This window comes from Eucyclogobius newberryi, unplaced genomic scaffold (genome assembly GCF_026437365.1).
Source record: "Eucyclogobius newberryi isolate DKJ021-1_F unplaced genomic scaffold, fEucNew1.0.hap1 SCAF_18, whole genome shotgun sequence".
Classification (NCBI taxonomy): domain Eukaryota; kingdom Metazoa; phylum Chordata; class Actinopteri; order Gobiiformes; family Gobiidae; genus Eucyclogobius; species Eucyclogobius newberryi.
In genome coordinates this window covers 25,013,038-25,034,842 of record NW_027315812.1, presented here as the reverse complement: position 1 = coordinate 25,034,842, position 21,805 = coordinate 25,013,038, and the positions used below count along the sequence as shown (strand labels likewise).

The 21,805-nt window shown below is 45.3% G+C and overlaps 1 protein-coding gene across 1 annotated transcript; it reads right to left on the bottom strand.

Moving 5' to 3' along the window:
- Nucleotides 1–1,092: 1,092 nt before the first annotated feature.
- Nucleotides 1,093–14,334, bottom strand: prpf4bb (pre-mRNA processing factor 4Bb). The gene is made up of 16 exons (XM_072451158.1): nt 14,213–14,334; nt 13,263–13,341; nt 12,039–13,129; nt 11,319–11,492; nt 11,038–11,226; nt 10,885–10,966; nt 9,255–9,456; nt 8,789–8,862; nt 8,401–8,488; nt 7,559–7,706; nt 5,192–5,329; nt 4,779–4,932; nt 4,258–4,372; nt 3,588–3,739; nt 2,048–2,134; nt 1,093–1,798 (listed from the first exon to the last, which is right to left on the bottom strand). The coding sequence occupies exons 1-16, from the start codon at nt 14,269–14,271 to the stop codon at nt 1,595–1,597; spliced, it is 3,036 nt and encodes a 1,011-aa protein (XP_072307259.1). The 5' UTR covers nt 14,272–14,334; the 3' UTR covers nt 1,093–1,594.
- Between the last annotated feature and the right edge of the window lie 7,471 nt (nt 14,335–21,805).

Here is a 21,805-nt window from a genome sequence, read left to right as displayed (position 1 = left end):
TGAGCACGAGCAGATGCAGCATCATTACTTTACACTCAAAGGGAAACTGGAACATTACTTTCTTTCTTTAGGAGCACAAAATGGTCTTTCCATTGCGGAGAGAGAGATGAGACAGTACGAGAGGCAGGAAATGTTACGTCTGAAAGTTTTTTAGAACAGGAATACACTGGTTTTCAACAGCTGTACTAGAACCAAACCGGTTTAAACCTGAGGCCCTCAACTGGTTAAAGCCATTTTAGAACACAGGGTCCTTAGCATATTAAATAGAAAAAAAAATGTTTTTTCTTTTCACCATTTTAATCATTGATTTAATTAAAAAAAAACTCAAAAATGTTTGCTTTTTCATAGTTTAACCCTTTCAAACATCCGAGTCATGCCAAAACAAAAAAAAAACATGCCGCATTTCTAAAATATGAAACAGACTGAACAAAAACTTCACTGGAGATTGTATTTCAATCATCTTTTAGTTTTGGTGTTATTTAGAAGGAAAAAAACGTGCAAAAAAGGTCACTCTTCCTCTTAAAGCCAATATTGTCCACACAAACCTCAAAAATCTAATGGTCTAAAGTGAAACATGACACTCTTTAGCGTGAAAAATATAACATTCAAAAAATATGTACTATTGTGTTATGAAAATAGGACTGTTGTGATCTGTAATATTTTATTTAAAGTGTATTTTGAGGATTCCACACTTGTGTTCGGGGAGGACAGAGGTGAAGATAAATGTTTATGATGGAAGTCTGAAAAAGAGTGAGACTAGTGCAAATGATACGTTTTTTTCATTTTTTTATGATAGAAATACAGAAATGATTGATCAACAAACACCTGGAACTAACAAACATCTTCCTAGAGTTAGAAATGATAAGACAGAAACAAAACAAAGTGTAAAAGACAGAAAACGTTGCCAGGAGTCTGAGGGTAAAACGCCGGAATATTTGTTAAGTCATAATTTCCAAATATAATAAGTCTAACTCTGAAGAACAACATGTCAGATCCAGTATTGTAAGTTGTACAAGAAAGACTTAAAAATAATTCAAACTTATTTTACAATTGGAAACATTTTATTTCTAAAAAAATTGTTTTGAACTGAACTTTCAGTGGCGTTTCCACGACTATTCTTTATTGAAATCACAAGTTTGTTTTGACCACGTTGTTATGGACAAACAGAACTCATACAGAAGTGACAGTACATTTGGGAGTATTTACAGGGACGGGAGCGGGTGTGGTTTGGTTTAGGCTCGACAGGAGGCACTTTGAGTCAGCGAGCCTTACGCGAGCCGGAGAGACAGGAAACTAGAGGAAAAAGAGACTAGAGAATCCTTCTGCTTTCATCGTACTCACACGAGGAACATCGATGCATTTACAGAGCATTTACAGAGGCCCGCAACACGGCAACTTTCTCATAATCAAGCATGCACCGCCCCACACTGCAAAATGGGTACAAACAAACAACTCAAAGGTCAACTAAATCCAAAAGCGATACGTTATTTACACATTGAAGTGGTCTGAATGCTAAAGTCTAAAGTCCTTGTTGTGATGACTGCATGTGTAAGAATGTCTGTATTTACAATAAAAGCAGGGCTTCTGCGGCGCCTCAGAGCTTCTCCTGGATGAACGGGTGCTGCAGGGCCTGGTTGATGCTGAGCCTCTTGGCCGGGTCCAGCATGAGCGTCCCGTCCAGTAAGTCCTTGAGCTGCATCACCTTCTTCCTTTGGTCCTCGGGCAGACGCTGGCATCCCACCATGTCCGACAGCAGGTCTTTGGTCGGGTTTATGGTGCTCATGACCGTCACCTTTTCCTGAGGGACAAACGAGACGGACGAGTGAGGAGGGGACACTCGGAATATAAACGACTTAAAGAAGAGACATTTCTAGTAGTGGTGAAGACAAGACTTCTAGTGACAAAACTGCTCTGTCTACTCTACTAGAACATGAAAAAAAACATTATAGCACGACTATTGACATAAAATACAGTAATCAGGAAATATGGTGATGTTTCAGTCACTCTAACGGACACGGACACAAACAAACATAAAAACAGTCTTTACCCTTTCCGTCACTTTGTCCACTTCGATGTAGAGGAAGTTGAGGTTCTGGTCGAAGTGCTGGTCTTTGAAGACGCCTTTGCGGATCATCTGAAACACGAGCAAAGGGACACGTCAGGGACACGTCAGGGGTACGTCAGGGGTACGTCAGGGACACGTCAGGGACACGTCAGGGACACGTCAGGGACACGTCAGGGGTACGTCAGGGACACGTCAGGGACACGTCAGGGACACGTCAGGGGGTACGTCATGGGGTACGTCATGGGGTACGTCATGGGGTACGTCAGGGACACGTCATGGGGTACGTCATGGGGTACGTCATGGGTACGTCAGGGGTACGTCATGGGGTACGTCAGGGGTACGTCATGGGGTACGTCATGGGGTACGTCATGGGGTACGTCATGGGGTACGTCATGGGGTACGTCAGGGGTACGTCAGGGGTACGTCATGGGGTACGTCATGGGGTACGTCATGGGGTACGTCATGGGGTACGTCAGGGGTACGTCAGGGGTACGCCAGGGACACGTCAGGGGTACGTCAGGGACACGTCAGGGGTACGTCAGGGACACGTCAGGGACACGTCAGGGGTACGTCAGGGGTACGTCAGGGACACGTCAGGGACACGTCAGGGGGTACGTCAGGGGGTACGTCAGGGGGTACGTCATGGGGTACGTCATGGGGTACGTCAGGGGTACGTCATGGGGTACGTCATGGGGTACGTCATGGGGTACGTCATGGGGTACGTCATGGGGTACGTCATGGGGTACGTCAGGGGTACGTCAGGGGTACGTCATGGGGTACGTCATGGGGTACGTCATGGGGTACGTCAGGGGTACGTCGGGGGTACGTCAGGGGTACGCCAGGGACACGTCAGGGACACGTCAGGGACACGTCAGGGGGTACGTCAGGGGGTACGTCATGGGGTACGTCATGGGGTACGCCAGGGACACGTCAGGGGTACGTCAGGGGTACGCCAGGGACACGTCAGGGGTACGCCAGGGGTACGTCAGGGGTACGTCATGGGGTACGTCATGGGGTACGTCATGGGGTACGCCAGGGACACGTCAGGGGTACGTCAGGGGGTACGTCATGGGGTACGTCATGGGGTACGTCATGGGGTACGTCATGGGGTACGTCATGGGGTACGCCAGGGACACGTCAGGGGTACGTCATGGGGTACGTCATGGGGTACGTCATGGGGTACGTCATGGGGTACGTCATGGGGTACGTCATGGGGTACGTCATGGGGTACGTCATGGGGTACGTCAGGGGTACGTCAGGGGTACGTCTGGGGTACGTCATGGGGTACGTCATGGGGTACGTCATGGGGTACGTCATGGGGTACGTCATGGGGTACGTCAGGGGTACGTCAGGGGTACGTCAGGGGTACGTCATGGGGTACGTCATGGGGTACGTCATGGGGTACGTCAGGGGTACGTCAGGGGTACGTCAGGGGTACGTCTGGGGTACGTCATGGGGTACGTCATGGGGTACGTCATGGGGTACGTCATGGGGTACGCCAGGTCTCCGTCCCTCTTCTCACCTTGTTGGGCATCTTCCCCTTCATGTCCATGGCCAGTTTGAGCATGTGGTTGTTGGAGGAGCCGGGCAGAAGGATCTTCCCCGTGTAGAGCTCGTACAGGGTGCAGCCCACGGACCACATGTCGATGCCGTAGTCGTACGGTTTCCCGATGACTGCAGCACAAGAGCAGGTCAATATTTCTTTATGGACAATAGACTTTATATTCTTTATATTGATGTTCAGCGCTTTGGAAACGAGCTTATAACATTTATTATATCGTTACGGGACACTGTATGTGGATGTTTAATTAAATGTACACTTTATAATAAATATGAAAACATGTTGACAAAAATAACGGTTTACAATGAATGCAACAAAAAATGCAAAACCAATAAACTAGAAATGTAATACTCAAGGCCTTATATTAAATTTGTCTTACAGTTGTGGCCAATAATATGTAAAGATATTGACATGAAGACCACAAATGCTAAATTGTCGTAAAGTTCACTTCAGTAAAAATAAGAAAATGTGTTTATCTGTGTAAATTGGAGCAGTAATGTGTTATTATGGAGGAAAATGAGGGATTTCTTCTCTCAAAAAACACTCATTTGACATTGTGACTGGCAGAACTAGTAGTTTGAGTTTGATGGAGATGATTTGTGCAGCGTTAGATTGTGTTTCAGAGTCGTACCGATCTCAGGAGCGCGGTAGAATCGGCTAACCAGGTACGGCGTGATGTCGTTGTCGGCCACGTGAGACGCCGAGCCGAAGTCGCACAGCTTCAGGATCGTCTTGGACTCGTTCACCTGATCAAACAGAACACTTTTACTTCACTGCCCCAAACACAAGAGAACGAGGCGGAATAAACACTTCGATAAGACGAGACACATTTGATCCAGCGCTGGACACTACTTTTTAAAGGTGCATTGTGGGAAATTCTGATGCGCCACTTTTTTTCCTGCTGGACATTGTTTTTTGGTGCCATGTTGAGGACATTGACCATTCAAAAGATAGATTTAGTTAAGAGTTACTGCTATGGCAACGGTCCTAACTTATCATTCTGAAAGTAAAGCGATGACGAGGAAACACTTGTAATCTAATGACACTTTATGGACTTGAATACGATGAGGTCACAAAAGTGGAACATTTGAAAGTGTTTGTGAGAGTCAGAGGAGAGGCCCCCGTATAGTCAGGGGCCAGATGAAGTCGTACCAGGATGTTGTCGGGCTTGATGTCGGCGTGGAGGATGTTGCAGCGCTTGAGCAGTTTGAGAGCGAGGAAAAGCTGCTGACTGTACGAGCGCACGGCCTTGATGTGCAGCCCAACGTCTTTACCGTACTTCTTCAACACCTCACGCAGGTTCATGCTGAGGACAGAGACAGAGTGAGAGGACAGAAGAGTGAGAGACAGAAGAGTGACTGACAGACAAGTGAGAGACAGAGTGACTGACAGACAAGTGAGAGACAGAGTGAGAGACAGAGTGAGAGACAGAGTGAGAGACAGAGTGAGAGAAAAGTGAGAGACAGAGTGAGAGAGAGTGAGAGAAAAGTGAGGGACAGAAGAGGACAGCAGAGGGACAGAAGAGGACAGTAGAGGGACAGAAGAAGACAGAGCAGAGGACAGACCTGAGCGGCTCGAACACCAGGCACAGGTGCTGCTTGTGGTAGAAGTGTCTGAAGAGGCGCAGACAGTGGAACTTGTCGTCCGGGTCGGCGTCGTTCAGCTTCTTCAGGAACTCCAGCTCCTTCAGACCCGTCTTCTGCCTGTGGAGCACCAAACACACATCATACAGACAAACACACACACACCACACACATCATACAGACATCAAACACACACACCACACACATCATACAGACAAACACACACACACCACACACATCATACAGACAAACACACACACACCACACACATCATACAGACAAACACACACACACCACACACATCATACAGACATCAAACACACACACCACACACATCATACAGACAAACACACACACACCACACACATCATACAGACAAACACACACACACCACACACATCATACAGACATCAAACACACACACACCACACACATCATACAGACATCAAACACACACACCACACACATCATACAGACAAACACACACACACCACACACATCATACAGACATCAAACACACACACACCACACACATCATACAGACATCAAACACACACACCACACACATCATACAGACAAACACACACACACCACACACATCATACAGACATCAAACACACACACACCACACACATCATACAGACATCAAACACACACACACCACACACATCATACAGACATCAAACACACACACCACACACATCATACAGACAAACACACACACACCACACACATCATACAGACAAACACACACACACCACACACATCATACAGACAAACACACACACACCACACACATCATACAGACATCAAACACACACACACCACACACATCATACAGACAAACACACATCATACACATCATACAGACATCAAACACACACACCACACACATCATACAGACAAACACACACACACCACACACATCATACAGACAAACACACACCACACACATCATACAGACACACACACACCACACACATCATACAGACATCAAACACACACACCACACACATCATACAGACAAACACACACACACCACACACATCATACAGACAAACACACACACACCACACACATCATACAGACATCAAACACACACACACCACACACATCATACAGACATCAAACACACATCATACACATCATACAGACAAACACACACACACATCATACAGACAAACACACACACACCACACACATCATACAGACATCAAACACACACACACCACACACATCATACAGACAAACACACACACACCACACACATCATACAGACATCAAACACACATCATACACATCATACAGACAAACACACACACACCACACACATCATACAGACAAACACACACACACCACACACATCATACAGACATCAAACACACATCATACACATCATACAGACAAACACACACACACCACACACATCATACAGACAAACACACACACACCACACACATCATACAGACAAACACACACACACCACACACATCATACAGACAAACACACACACACCACACACATCATACAGACATCAAACACACATCATACACATCATACAGACAAACACACACACACCACACACATCATACAGACATCAAACACACACACACCACACACATCACATCCAGGTCTTTAAAGTCCACGCGCATTTCGACTTGTGAACCTTCTGCATCTTCAGCCTTCAGTCCATATTTCAACCTTTATTTGGTGGATGAGTTTTTTTTTAAATCTCAATGTACAATAGAAATAATGGTTTGACAAGTCGTCAAGAGCATTTGGTTCATCACTAATCATAAATATTCAAGTAACTAAATAATCTGAAGTAGTAACAATTAGAATCAAGACAATTAAAGTTAAGTCCAAGTCATTTGAATTCAATCGAGAGTCAAAAGAACTTTGTCTTTTGTCACATTCACTTTATTTTAAAAGATTTGGCTGTTGGTCAGTGACCGGTGAATACTCGTTTTCCCTGACCCAATGAATCGTTAGTTGCCGCTTTATTATTTGGAGACTTGACTATTAAAATGGTCCAGTAAAATGAACCGCGCCATTTGGAAAAATACTGCCGCCTGTTTATAATTTAGCATTTTTGGAGTTTTTGAAACAGAAAGAGTTGTTTTTCTAGTTTTGACATTTTTGAGAGTGAATTTTCATTCTATAGAAGTAATCGTTCTAAATAATGGCGACGTGTGATTATTCATTTCTGCCTTTTTGTGTTTAAATTTGTGCTGCGTTTACATATTGTGCCAAACTTGAGCCTAAACTAAGACTTTTACACCACCATGATGTCATTCTGGATCGTTTTGTGCGTCACGTTTGCAGCGGTGCATTGTGGGGCTTCCTTACATGAGCTCGTTGTTCCTGATGATCTTGACTGCCACCTCCTGGCCGGCCCGCGCCGTGTCCCGGGCTCTCACCACGTTACTGAACACGCCGTGGCCCGTGTAGCCGTACACGTCGTAGCGTTTGTCCAGGCTCTCCCCGATGTTCACTCCTGAAACGTGAGACGACAGCCGCGGTCAACAATCGAAAAAGGACATTCAGGACTATTTACATATATAAGACGGGTGAAGAGGGCGGGGCCTGTATGCACTACTGGTCAAAATGTTGGACTCGGTGGGTTTTTCCCCATTGTTTTCAAGATCATTTACTCTGTAGATTCTCTGGAGGCATAAAAACTACAAATCAACATATTTCTGAGCCGCCCACAAAGAAAAGGGCGTGTCCTGTGAGAAGTCTTTCACAATGTCGAGTAGTAAACTATGAATGAAGGCGTGTCCAAACGTTTAACTGCTCCTGTGACTCTACGGGAGAGTTACGGTTATTCAAACTTATGAACTACACTGTATTATTACCAGTATCATTGTTGTTAATACTTCATCTGAACAGTTTGGCCTCTTGAGACTTCATGTTAATGGGACTTTAGGATTATTAGTTGGCCAGAAGACTTTGAACTTTGTAAATACAGGGCCTTTCCACATGAAACAAAAACTGGCAGATATGAACCATAAACGTGGTCAACTAATCTGCTTTTTGACATTAAAACAGCAGATTCTACCATAGATCTGATCCGTCTCAAGCTCAACTTTAAACGATAGAGATTGTAGAATTATTTGTGTTGTGAAGCTGATAAAGGTGTCGCGGGCTGGTCTGCTCTGTGGAAAGGCGTGTTAGAAAGAGTGTCTTACTGTAGTAGCCTTCTGCGTCGGTCCAGTTGTCCCTGAGGTTGGGGTTCTCTTTGAAGTCCTTCCCCAAACCGGCTCTCATCCTGGCGCTCTGCACACAACACCACATGGTTAGAGAGGACAGGATGTCTCTTCTGTATAAAGCATGTCTTATATGTGAACTTTAAGTCATAATATGGCACAATATTCACCAATGTCATATAACACCAATGTTAATTCTCATGTGAGCATTTCAAAAAACACAAACAAAAGAAACAAAGATGCTTACTTTCCTTATGCTAGCATGTGGTTTTACACTAGTTCCGATAAAGTTCCAGATTACGGCTGAAACGATTAATCGAGTAATTCGATTATTATTATGAGTACTGTCGTTTTTCCTCCTGATACTCACATCAAAGTCTGCTGCAAACATGTCGTCTGACTCGGTGAACATGTCGGGGGCCGAGGGCTTCTTTGGGTTTGCTCCTGTAACACACAGAGTTACTCAGGTGAGACTGAGCTCTGGAGCGTCAGCGGCTTCATGTTGGAGGGACATACTCTGCACAGTTCAACAATGCCCAGGAGCCACACAACAACCTGGGCTTTGGACTCAAGCAGCAGCTGAATGGACACATGACAGAGAACAGCATTAACCAAGCACCACCTTACAGACCCCTGACACCCACACACCTATGGAGGAGGGGCTCCTAGAAGCTGGGGCGGGCTCGCGACGCCGTTCTGGGGCGGGCTCGCGACGCCGTTCTGGGGCGGGCTCGCGACGCCGTTCTGGGGCGGGCTCGCGACGCCGTTCTGGGGCGGGCTCGCGACGCTCTGAGGTTCTGGGGCGGGCTCGCAACGCCGTTCTGGGTCAAACTCACCTTCTTTTTCCTGGGCGATGAGGTTGGCCTTGGCCTTGATGCTGGCCTCAAACGTGTTGATGTTCTCGCGCTCGTACTCCTTCACGTCAGCGGCCGCTCGCTCCAGGATGTCATCGGGGGAGGGCGAGCGGCTGCGACTGCTGCTCTGAGGGCTGTTTGGCTCTGACGCCATGTTGGAGTCTTCATTCAGGTTCTTGTATTTCTGAAAAGAGATGTTCATTATATTCTCATTCAAATTTGCCATTACAATACAAACGTTTTTTTTGCTGTGACGAGTGAAGACATTTGACAACTTCTAATATAATCTGAAAATAAGATCCACGGTAGAACGTCCCCCTCAAATTTACCTTTGGACACATCTATAAACTGCGAATTAAATTAAACGTGCATAATTAAATTAAATATGCACGTGATGAAATCCCCCTCCCCCAGTCAGGTGACATTCAACTGTCACGACCTCTGCAATGTCCTTCCCTCTCATCCCTTTTTCACGATATACTTTCCTATTTAGCCACATTGAAACCTGCATCTCTACAATAAAATCATGGCTCACTCTCAACTTCCTCAAACTGAACAGTGACAAAACAGAGCTCCTCCTCATTGGCACCAAATCCACTCTCAATAAAACTGGTCCCTTTTCACTCAGCATCGACACCTCGACCATCACCCCCTCTACCCTGGTACGCAATCTCGGTGTCATCATGGACCCCACCCTCTCCTTCACTCCCCATGTCAGCCACATTGTCAAGACCTCATACTTCCACCTCCGCCGCATCGCCAAAATCCGACACTGCCTCACCCTCCCCGCTGCTGAATCCCTCATCCATGCCTTCATCTCCTCCCGCCTTGACTACTGCAACTCCCTCCTCACTGGCATCTCCTCCCATTCCCTCCATAGACTCCAAATGGTCCAAAACTCCGCTGCCCGCCTCCTCACCCACACCCGGTCCCGTGATCACATCACTCCCGTTCTCCGCTCTCTCCACTGGCTCCCCATCAAGCAGCGCATAAACTTTAAAATACTCCTCCTCACCTTCAAAGCTCTTCACCACCTTGCCCCCCCCTACCTGTCTGACCTCCTCATCCCCCACCGCCCCACCCGAGCTCTCCGATCCTCCTCCTCTCTCACCCTGACTGCACCAACATCCCGACTCAAAACTTTTGGCGACAGAGCATTCTCCCGAACAGCACCCCGACTCTGGAACTCCCTCCCCCAACCTGTCCGCCACTCTCCCTCACTCACAACATTCAAATCCCGCCTCAAAACATACCTCTTCACCCAAGCCTATGACCTCCCCTACCCCTAGCCTCCTCTACTCCATTGCCTACTCTTCTACCCCCTGTTACATCCCCATCTTTTTCTCTCTACTTCTTCTGTCTTGTTCATTTTATCTGTATATTAATGTGTTCTGTACGTGTTGTCCCCCCTGTCTGTAAATACCCCCCCCTTTTTTTTTATTATGTTCAGCGTCTTTGGGTCACTGAAAGCGCTATATAAAAAATAAAAATAAAAAAAAGTTATTAATAAAGCCTACGGCCAAAAGATCTGTTTTCATGTTGACTGCACCGATACAGGAAAGACGTGGCGATATAATAACCTCACCATCTGTAACCACTCGAGGAAACAAACCTGAACAATGGCCAGCCGCTGCTGTCTGCGCTGTTCGATCACGGCCTCCTCATCCACTTCCTCTCCTTCAAAGTCTTCCAGCCTTTTATAAAAAACAGTCCAGTTTAAGAGCACAGGCTACAGTGCGGTTTATGCACACGTTTCATTACTCACACTTCATCCCCTGAGGACTCCTGCTCCACCTTCATCCCCTCAGACAGACTGCCCTTGAACTTGTCCTCGTCCCGGCTGCGTCTTCTCCTCCTGTCTCGGTCTCTGTCTCTGCCTCGGTCTCTGTCCCGGTCTCGAGACATGGACCTCCTGTACTGCCGGGGCCGGCCATAGCGGTCCCTCTCGTCGGACCTGCAGAGGGTTTAACGTAACACGGTGTCACATTCCACTTTACAAACCAGCTGCTGTGTTGTGACAGTGTTGAGAGTAGAACTTGTGTTCACCTGTGCCTAAGGGGCGACCTGCTCCTCCTGCGAAGGGCGGAGCGGGACCGTCGCCGTGGAGACGGTGACCTCCTCCTCAGAGGAGAGCGACTGGGCCTGCGCCGTGCCAACGCCCTGGGACTGGCCTCTCTGGAGCGGTCTCTGGCAGAGGCCGCCTCTGCACGAACACGTTTTCTGAAACACCAGGACACAAAACTATTATGTTTGTCAAAGCAAAGGCTTGGAAATGTTTCAAATAAAACCACAAAAACAGAGCTTCCATTACAGTAGAGAAACTGCAGAAATGAATGGCAACTAGCCTTTAGCTTTTGAAGAGGAACTTTGTCCTTAAATGAAACGGAAAATAAATGAATACATCTTAAAACTATTATTAAACATTGGCGACATGTGTGTGTTACATAGAATTCACCCTGAATCTGCCAAATCTGATTCACTTTCCACCTTCTAAAATCATCAAAAAGTGTCTGGAGATGTCTGAGAAGAAACACTTTAATATAAGAAATGTAATATAATATAATATATGTAACAAGTGCCAGTGCACTTGTGGTGCATGCTGGGATAGCGTGACGTCAGGTGTAGCTCTATCGACCGAATCTGCTCTGTTTGGCTAACGTTCTGGATCATCTTACTAATTAGGAGAACTAGCTGAATCCAATTAACCCCTTTTCGAAAACAAAACCAGCACCAATTGCAATATAAAGCGAGTAAATTAAGACTGACCTGGCAGGAGACTCCGGTCGGTCTTCTCTTCTCCTGTTGTCAGCTGAGCGGCTGCGTCCTCGTCGCGGGGGCGACCTGGCCCTGGAGGGGGAGCTCTGTTTGGACGTCCTGTCTGCGGCACTTGTAGCCGGGTGCTGATCCCTGTGTCGGGGTGAAGTGCTGCGCCTCCTGCCCGGGCTGAGGACACGTCTGTGAGGGGAGCGGTTCTCTTTCCCTGAGGAAGCATCCTTTGAGGGAGACTTGGCTGGTCTTTTGTCCCGCTCGACCTCTGACCGACCAGACCGCTCTTTCCCTGTGGACCTGGACCTCTGGGTTCTGTCGTCCCGAGCTGGAGAGGAGCGTTTGTCAGTACGACTGCCTTTGGGCTCAGCTCTGGGCGGGGATGTCCGGCTGCGCTCCTTGGTCTTGTCAGTGCTCTCTGAGAGCTTTCTTTCTCGAGATCTGCTTCCGTCCTTGCCTTTCTCTTTAGCCCCCGAGTTCTTGGTGCTTTTGGAGGCCTTGTCCCGGGGTTCCTTTGGCGGTTTGTCTACAGATTTACTGCGACTGCGCCGTTTGGAGCTTGACTTTTTGGCCTCAGGTGAGTCCCGTTTAGATTTGACACTTTTGCCAACTCTTGGTGAGACGACTTTACCTGAGGTGCCCCTTTGCCTCTGCTCTCCATTCCTCAGTCGTGCCTCTGGATCCTCTTCAGAGCCGGAGTTATAGCCCTGAAGGATGAGGCCCATGCCCGACTGCACCTTCCCCTCCATCAGCTGACTGTCCAGCTCCGCTTTGATCATGGCCCTCTGTTTCTCCAGGTCCTCCAGCAGGGCCCGGTCATCCAGGCTTGGGTTTCCCGAGGAGGGGGAAGACTCGGTCTTCTTGTGGGCCGCAGACAGGGAGCCGTCTTTGCGCTTGTGTTTCCTGTGCTTGTGCCGGTGTTTGCGTTTGCGCTCCTTGTCCTCGTCTGAGGCATGTTTGTGCTTTTTGTGCTTGCTCCGGTGCTTGTGTTTCTTCTTCTTGTGTTTCCCACTGCTGCTGCTGTGATGTTTACTGCTCACCTCTGTCTTCTCACCGTTTGCCTCAGCCTCCACCACCACCACCGCCGCCTCCTCCTGGAACAGAAAAACACACATCATATCTTCATTAACCTGTACAAAATATTTTCATTGTATGTGACAATATAAAGGTTGTAATATATAATAGATATGACAGTTGTTGATTCAATAATGAAATGTAACTTACCTCTTCCTCCTCCTCTTCTTCTGATACACCGCCACTGTCCTCATTTCCACTTTGCTCATGGATTTCCAAATCTTCCTTCCTGTAACATTTACAATCAAGCTCAGCTACTACATAAAGCATAACATCGCTTTAGTGATAGAAAGGCAGTGTGCATCTGCTGACCTACACGGCTGTGTGAAAAACTGTTCTGGAAGATACTGTAACCAATAGCAACAATGATAACAGAGCAAACAGAAGAGCGTTCACAATTACACAAAGACCACATTAAAATTGTGACGGAAAAGTACTGGACAAGACCAGGACAGAACCAGGACCACTCCAAATCTGGACTTCAAACCAGGAGCCAACAAAGCCCAGTGTGAACGCGCCAGCCTCTTCCAGACAGCGCCATACTTTCAAAAACATGAGCGGTGCCAAGTTAGTTTAAAACTACACAGGTTAAAATAGTAAGTGACTAAAGGTGATGTAAGGAGGCAAGACAAAAAATTGCGATCGCTCGTTTGTGTTGGCTAAGATCTTAACTGAAGTCCCTCTAAACAGGACATGCATACACAAACTCATTAGCCTGTGTGCTAAAAGCGGAGGGCAAACTTACTGCTACTAGCTTATACAATTAGCCGCAGGCTACCAAGTTCTGATATTTTTTACAATAAGCATCCACCCGTGATCACACCGTAACTATGGGATGTGTGACCGTACAGCTGGTAGGAAACAAAGTCACTTACGGGCGACAGCATCGAGCCTAACAGTTGTGTTATACGGGCTAAGCACTAGCCTGTCGGCTAACAGCTAACAGCATTAGAGCCGCTGGTTGTGGCTAACCCCGGTGTGCACCAGGCTCCGCCTCTCTCTCTGTCCCACACGCAGATCAAACACACCGGAGTGTCTGCACTGAAGATAAGACTTCACTCGAATAATGAAAATGTCATAAATGTTCTAAAGTGACTTACACGTGCTCATTGCCATTATTCATCCTCCTGGACGTGATCTCGGTCTGTACGTCCGCCATTTTCCTCAGCTGAGCGCTTCTTCTGCGACTACATTACAGTGTTCTCCCTGTGAGGCGCCCCCTGCTGTCCTGGAGAGGAGCACCACAGGAGAGTCTCACGGCCACCACAAGAGGGCGCTAGTCTACCGCAGGAAATAGGAAACTGTAACAGCCGTATGTTGATATGTCGGTGTAATCCCTCATTCGTCCAGGCGTGTTCCATAGTAGAAAAAGCTTCAGTTGTAGTCATCTGGACTCAGTTTGAAAAAATAGACGTTTCGACTCTCATCCAAGAGTCATTGTCAATAAAAGAATTTAGATCGAGAACTCCGATATTAATACTGTTCTGTGGTAAGACCCGCCCATTGGGAGGAGCCTTCCTGAAGTAGAAAGAGTTGTTTGTTTCAACAGAAACTCCCCCCTTGTATCTACCGAGCTAGCCTATTCAGAATCTTAATGGGCTATTAGAATCCTCTTTGTCTTTGTGAGACCCTGGCTCAACCACCCTGAGTACCTGATTAGCATCTAAATGTCCTTGTCCTGGTCCTCTACCTTTCCAGGGGTTCAGTAACCCATTATAAATAACAGGAAGATTAAACCTTAGCCCTCCATTTCTGTTTAAAGAAGGTCTTTCTTTTTTAACAAAAATAGCTTCCTTGACTCCTCTTTCAAACCATCTTTTCTCCCTGCTTAAAACCTTCACCTCACCGTCTTCAAACGAGTGATTAGAGGCTTCAAGATGGAGATGCACGGCGCTCTGTGGTCCTGAACTTGTATTTCTTCTGTGCTGATAAAGCCTCTTGTGTAGAGGCTGTTTTGTCTCACCTATGTACCGTTCTTTACAGCTTTCTTCACTGCATTGGATCGAATAAACTACATTGCTCTGTTTTTGAGTCGGCAACTTGTCCTTAGGGTGAACCAGTTTTTGTCTTAAAGTGTTTCCTGGTTTAAAAGAAACAGGGACTTCGTGTTGTCTAAAAATTCTCTGCAGTTTTTCCGACAGGCCAGACACATAAGGGATAGAAACACCCTTCCTTCTCTGTTCAGTTTCCCTTTTGTCCTGCTTCTTGGTTCTCTTCACTCTGTTGAGAGCCCAAGCGGGGTAACCACAGGCTGAGAGGGCATTTCGGACATGTTTTTCCTCTTTCTTCTTGCCCTCTGAGCTGGTGGGCACACCTTGAGCTCTGTGTTGTAAGGTTCTGATCACACCCAGCTTGTGCTGTAGTGGGTGGTTGGAACCAAAGAGCAGATACTGGTCCGTGTGTGTAGGTTTCCTATATACTTCTATTTGGAGTTTCCCGTCCTCTCCTCTGATCGTGGAACAATCAAGAAAGGCCAAGCGATTCTCCTTAGCGTCTTCTCTTGTAAACCTGATATGTGGGTCCACAGCATTGATGTGCTCAGAGAAGGTTTCCAGCTCTTGTTTCTTAATTGTTACAAACGTATCATCGACATAGCGGAGCCACAGTTTTGGGGCTATGCCTGAGAATGAGGACAGTGCCTTCTTCTCAAAGTGCTCCATGTACAGGTTGGCCACTATGGGAGAGACGGGCGAGCCCATGGCACAGCCATGAATCTGTCTGTAAAATTGTCCCCGGAATTGAAAGTAAGTGGTGTTCAGACAGATGTCCAACAGTTTACATATGTGTTCAGGTGTCAGTTTGGTCCTTTCCTGTAAAGTGGTGTCTTCCTGCAGTCTGATCCTCACTGCTGCTACTGCATCAGAGGTCAGATGCAGGTGAACAGGGACACAACATCATATGAAACCATGAGGTCATCTGGGTCCAGTTGGAGATGTTTCACTTTATCCACAAAGTTGTGCGTGTTTTCCACATGATGTACCGAATTCCCCACAAGCGGAGCCAATATAGTTGTTAAATGCTTGGCCACATTGTAAGTGATGGAATCTGTGCTGCACACTATGGGTCTGAGTGGAACATCCTTTTTGTGTATTTTTGGAAGGCCATAAATGCAAGGCATGGCTTCACCAGGATATAGTCTGTAATACAGAGGCCGGTCTATCACTTCCTCTTTTTCCAGCCTTTGTAAACAGTCTATCACTTTCTTCTTGTAGCTACTGGTCGGATCTCTTTTCAAGCGCTCGTATGTGGTCGTGTCCTCGAGGAGGGTGTGGACTTTGGCTTCGTAATCAGCTGCGTTGAGAATCACAGTGCAACGTCCCTTGTCTGCTGGGAGGATGTTGATGCTATGATCTTTTTCCAGTGCTGAAAGTGCTTTTCTCTCTTCAGATGTGATATTTGAAGGCGGTGGTTTGGCACTCTTCAGGGTCGCTGTGACACGTAACCTCAGGTCTGCAGCCTCCGATTCAGTCATTTTGTTGTTTCTAATTGCCGTTTCAGTGGCTGCGATGTAGTCCTCTGTAGGGATGTGTTTAGAGGTGACAGAAAAGTTGAGACCTTTAGAAAGCACCTCCTGACACAGGCAGAAAAGGAGGTGCTTTCTAAAGGTCTCAACTTTTACGCTACAAGAAGAAAGTGATAGACTGTTTACAAAGGCTGGAAAAAGAGGAAGTGATAGACCGGCCTCTGTATTACAGAGTGTATCCTGGTGAAGCCATGCCTTGCATTTACGGCCTTCCAAAAATACACAAAAAGGAGGTTCCACTCAGACCCATAGTGTGCAGCACAGATTCCATCACTTACAATGTGGCCAAGCATTTAACAACTATATTGGCTCCGCTTGTGGGGAATTCGGTACATCATGTGGAAAACACGCACAACTTTGTGGATAAAGTGAAACATCTCCAACTGGACCCAGATGACCTCATGGTTTCATATGATGTTGTGTCCCTGTTCACCTGCATCTGACCTCTGATGCAGTAGCAGCAGTGAGGATCAGACTGCAGGAAGACACCACCCTACAGGAAAGGACCAAACTGTGATAAAATGTGAATATATGATTATATTTCTGATGTATTTTATCTGCATAATAGTGATATTTTATCTGCATCATTAGTCTAAGAGAAGAACGAGGGTGTGACAAACTGCATTTGTGAAGGGGTCGTAAAGATGGGCCAAAGGATGTTTACCCTAGGGGGGGTGATAACCCAGAGGAGTCTGGGTAATGTTTACCCAAGGCTTGATCTCTACGGAAAAATACCAAGTGCCTTGATGTGAGGCTGACCAATGAGAAATGTGACCCGCCTATTCCAGAATATCTAATAAAACCAACCAGCATGGGAAAAAACGGGGTGAGACGCGGGGGTGAGACGCAGGAGGGTCAGCCAGGCTCCTTACAACGGCTTGGCTGACACAGTCCCCGCGTTTTCTCCCATGCATGCCACACAAATGTCTGATGTTTCTGTGTCGTTTCATATTCTAGGTTGAATTGTGTTCTCTATGTGTTACGGAATAGCATCGGTGTATGTCTAATTCCATGACATTTTCTGGTCCTATCGAGCCGGACGACAAGCTGCCCTTCGCGGAGATTGACGGGTGAATCGGTGAAGTCTGTGCACAGCTAAAGGAAGTCCACTTTTCCCGTGGCCGCCCATCGCACCTCAGTCTCCGCGAGGAGAGCGCGTCGTTTCGAAGCAGCAGGAGAACACAGGCGACGAAGAAGGTCAGACAAAAACTTTGTGTGTGAAAGAGTTAGTCATGAAACGTTTTATGCATAGGCTTCATGCAGGAGTTTAGTTACTCGCATAAAGAGGAGTTTAATATTTCTCAGTCAAAAATACAGGAGTTTAATATTTCTCAGTCAAAAATACAGGAGTTTAATATTTCTCAGTCAAAAATACAGGAGTTTAATATTTCTCATTTGACAAAAAATACAGGAGTTTAATATTTCTCAGTCAAAAAATACAGGAGTTTAATATTTCTCAGTCAAAAAATACAGGAGTTTAATATTTCTCATTTGACAAAAATACAGGAGTTTAATATTTCTCAGTCAAAAAATACAGGAGTTTAATATTTCTCAGTCAAAAATACAGGAGTTTAATATTTCTCAGTCAAAAATACAGGAGTTTAATATTTACTCATTAAATAAAATACAGGAGTTTAATATTTACTCATTAAAAAGAAAAATATTGGTTGGCTTTGTGTAGATAAGTTTCTCACATAAAGGAGTTAAATTTGCTCACCACGAGTTAAGTTTCTCACTGAAAGCAAGTAATGAAGCCTTATGCCGAGTTGTTACTGACATAAAGATGAGTGAATGTAAGCGCTGTGCACGAGCGAAGTAAGTAAGAGAGAAGTGTGAATGTGTGAATGAGGATTAATAAGTGATTAACTAACAAGTGTGAATCACAATTAATCATACAAGGGTCACAAGGCGTTATTCTGAGAGATCTAAAATTTGCAGTCACGGGTGAATCTTTAAACACCCAGCATTATCTCCGGTGGAAAATCAATAAGAAATTCTACTAGAAGCTTGAGATATGACGTGACTGTAAAGCAAGTAGCATTTCTCTCAGACGACCGAGACCACATAATGCCAGAATTATCACCCCAAACTGTAAAAAGACAAAGGAAAAGTCATAAGAGGATTTTGGAGGGAGACTTCCAGTATGCTCAGATGACGTGGCAGAGAGGGGGAGATAAGGGGGGTCAACAAGGCAGGAGAAGGGAAAGCAGTTCAGAGGACGCTCTGAACTGATGAAAAGCAGAACTAAACCCAGATGGTTTTAAATTTTAGTATTTCAACAAATTTTAAGGGTTTTGTTTGATTGACAACAATCAATTATAAAGATTGTATTAAACTTGATAAGAGATGAAGATTAATTCAGATTTTCATAGATGGCCAATTTTTTGGGGAATGTGATCACAGACAGGACACTTCCTGTCCCCGACATAGAAGACAAAAGTTGTGTTTTTACGGTATCGTGTTTTTTTGTGTGCACCAAACAAAGCTATGTTTTGTTTCGTTTTGTTTTGTTTTATTTTTGGACTTGACAAAATTATCTTTTGGACTTATTATGTAACCATAATGCATGACTAGATGAAAGTACAGGACGAAAAGACAGAAGTGTTTTTAAATTTAGAATCAAATGCAGGCACAGGCCTGGAAGTGATAATGTGGGCAAATGAGTGACTACTGATGTTTTTGGACATAGGAGTAGAATGAGTAGTAAGTAAAGTGATAGTAAAAGTTATATCAGTAACTTATTTATTTGTATTATCATGAGGAAACCTCGTATTGCATGTAGACGTAAGCGAGGGAATAAGTTAAATAGTGACGTCCAATGCCCTCCCAGGAAAGACATGAATGGGTCATTAACTAGGGCAATTGACGCAGAAGTGGGGGGACATGGGACATACATGTGTTTATTAACTAAAGACAACAGGACACCAAGTCATAAAGATAGTCAGAGATAAGGGGCTATTGACTGGCAAAGAATCTGGAGGACTCAGGATGGAGCAGATGTCCGTTAACTTTACGGATCACAGGGACACCAAGAGGTTACACCTCAGGGGGGGTTGACGTGATGAGTAATAAGGAGAAGAGTTAAAATTAACAGGGAAAGAATTTGACATTCTAAAGTAAATGCCTGAAGGATTGTGGAGATTCAATCAAGAATTGAATAGATTTAAATAAGACAATATCATCTAAATTTAGACGCTATAGAAGTTATGAAAACCAGTGATAACAGGACTTAAACATTATAGGACTCAGGACGGAGTCAGGACGGACCCGGGGGGAGGAGTGTAATGCAGAAGAATACATTTTATGAGACCCGCAGATTACCTGAAGATAGTGAAAACTAAACAGGGGGATGGGTAATCAATACATGAGTTTAGAAGCAGAATAACAGGGATATTTTAAAGATAACTAACTGGAATCCCAGGGGATGCAGCGTCTGATACTTATATCAGCAGCAAAGAGAAAGTAAAAGCAGGTTTAGAAATTTGGAAATGGGTGTTTCCTCCGTTGCGAGAGGAAGACAGAGAGAGAGACAAGGGGAAAAAAGGGTTGATACAAAATGATGTGCCTTATAACCAAGGGGAAGGTTTAGGATCGTTTTGATTTGTTAATACACATATAGACTTGCTAGAACAAACTAATACACAATGTTTGTAAAGCACCACATGAGCAGGTGTGAGAGATTGAGGTTGAATCTCACCTGAAGCACATATAAAAGATTAGCACATATTACATTAGATGGGTGATTTTATTCAGGCCACACAAACAGAGGAGATGTGAAATTTGATGTTAATTATGTGAAGAATTCAAAGTTGTGAACTGACCCTTATGGCCAGCTCAACGGGGGAATTATTGAGACAATTATTATTGTTTGATGTATTTGACGCACCCACACACACACACACACACACAGATGCATACATACATACATACGCGCGCACACGTGGATTGAAACATTTAGAGTTTGAAACAAATGGTGGTAAAACAGATTTACAAGTTACAGATTTGGGAAGTGTAAGATTACACACAGACTGATTGACACACAGGGTGGGGGCCCAGCGCCGTGGAAGGAGGGGCTCAGCCAGGGATGTGACCACTGAACTGTGAAAGGTCAAGAGGTGACATTGCGGAGTTGGAGTGACAGACGCAATTCCATCTCTTCCTTGATTACATCCTGGATTAGTGAACGTTGTAAACTATCTGGATTATTGAATTTTGTTTAAATGTAGAATTATGTAGTAGTTTGATAAATGGGCAAGGCCATTTATCAAATGGAGGGATATACGTGTAAACAAATATTCCGAATCAATAATTCTAAAAAAAATTTGTAAACAAGAAAACTGTTTGAAATACACTGAACTGTCAAAAAGACTTTGTTTATCACCACAGCAGAACGTGTTGGAGATGTGGTGTTTACAGAGACGGAGCAAGGTGGACGGAGCCACAAGCGTGTCGTCCTGACCATTGGAGGGACGAGAACATGGGTGCTCTCATGGGAAAGTGAGAGTCTGGACAACACAGCGGCAGATCCATAACATCGCAGACGCAGGACTTCGTTTGTATGAGTTTTGTCCAGAGTCTACGGTAGAGTACGATACTCTGCTACGATGAACGAGAGACAGAAGCTACGGTGCGCAGAGTACCATACTCTGTGGAAAAAGAATCAACAGTTATCATCATCACAAGCGATGACGATAATATGGGTGCTGAACACCTGTATTATGCACCGAACAATCGGGACAATCGGGACAATCGGGACAATCGGGACAATCGGGACAATCGGGACAATCGATCAACATACACAACTGTGTATACCGGTTAATGGAATATAGAGGGAAGAAAATAAGTGATCAACTTGAAAGGTTATGAAATGCATAATGTATAATGTACAATGTATAATTGACATGACAGTAGCTGAAGAAACACAATGGCATATTACACCACAGCCACAGTTGTTTGCACTAACTAAGAGAGTTCTTTTTTATCTGCTACAACATAACTACATGTAATGTTAATGAGATTATGAATTGAGATGGAAAATGTACCAGTTCATATGTGTCATAGGTGTGACCGAAGCGAGCAGCGGGAGGAGGTCTCTTAAGGAACCAAGAGAGGACGTATGGTGATGTGGGGACACTTGTGGGACGTTGTGCCTATGTATCCCTTTTGTGGC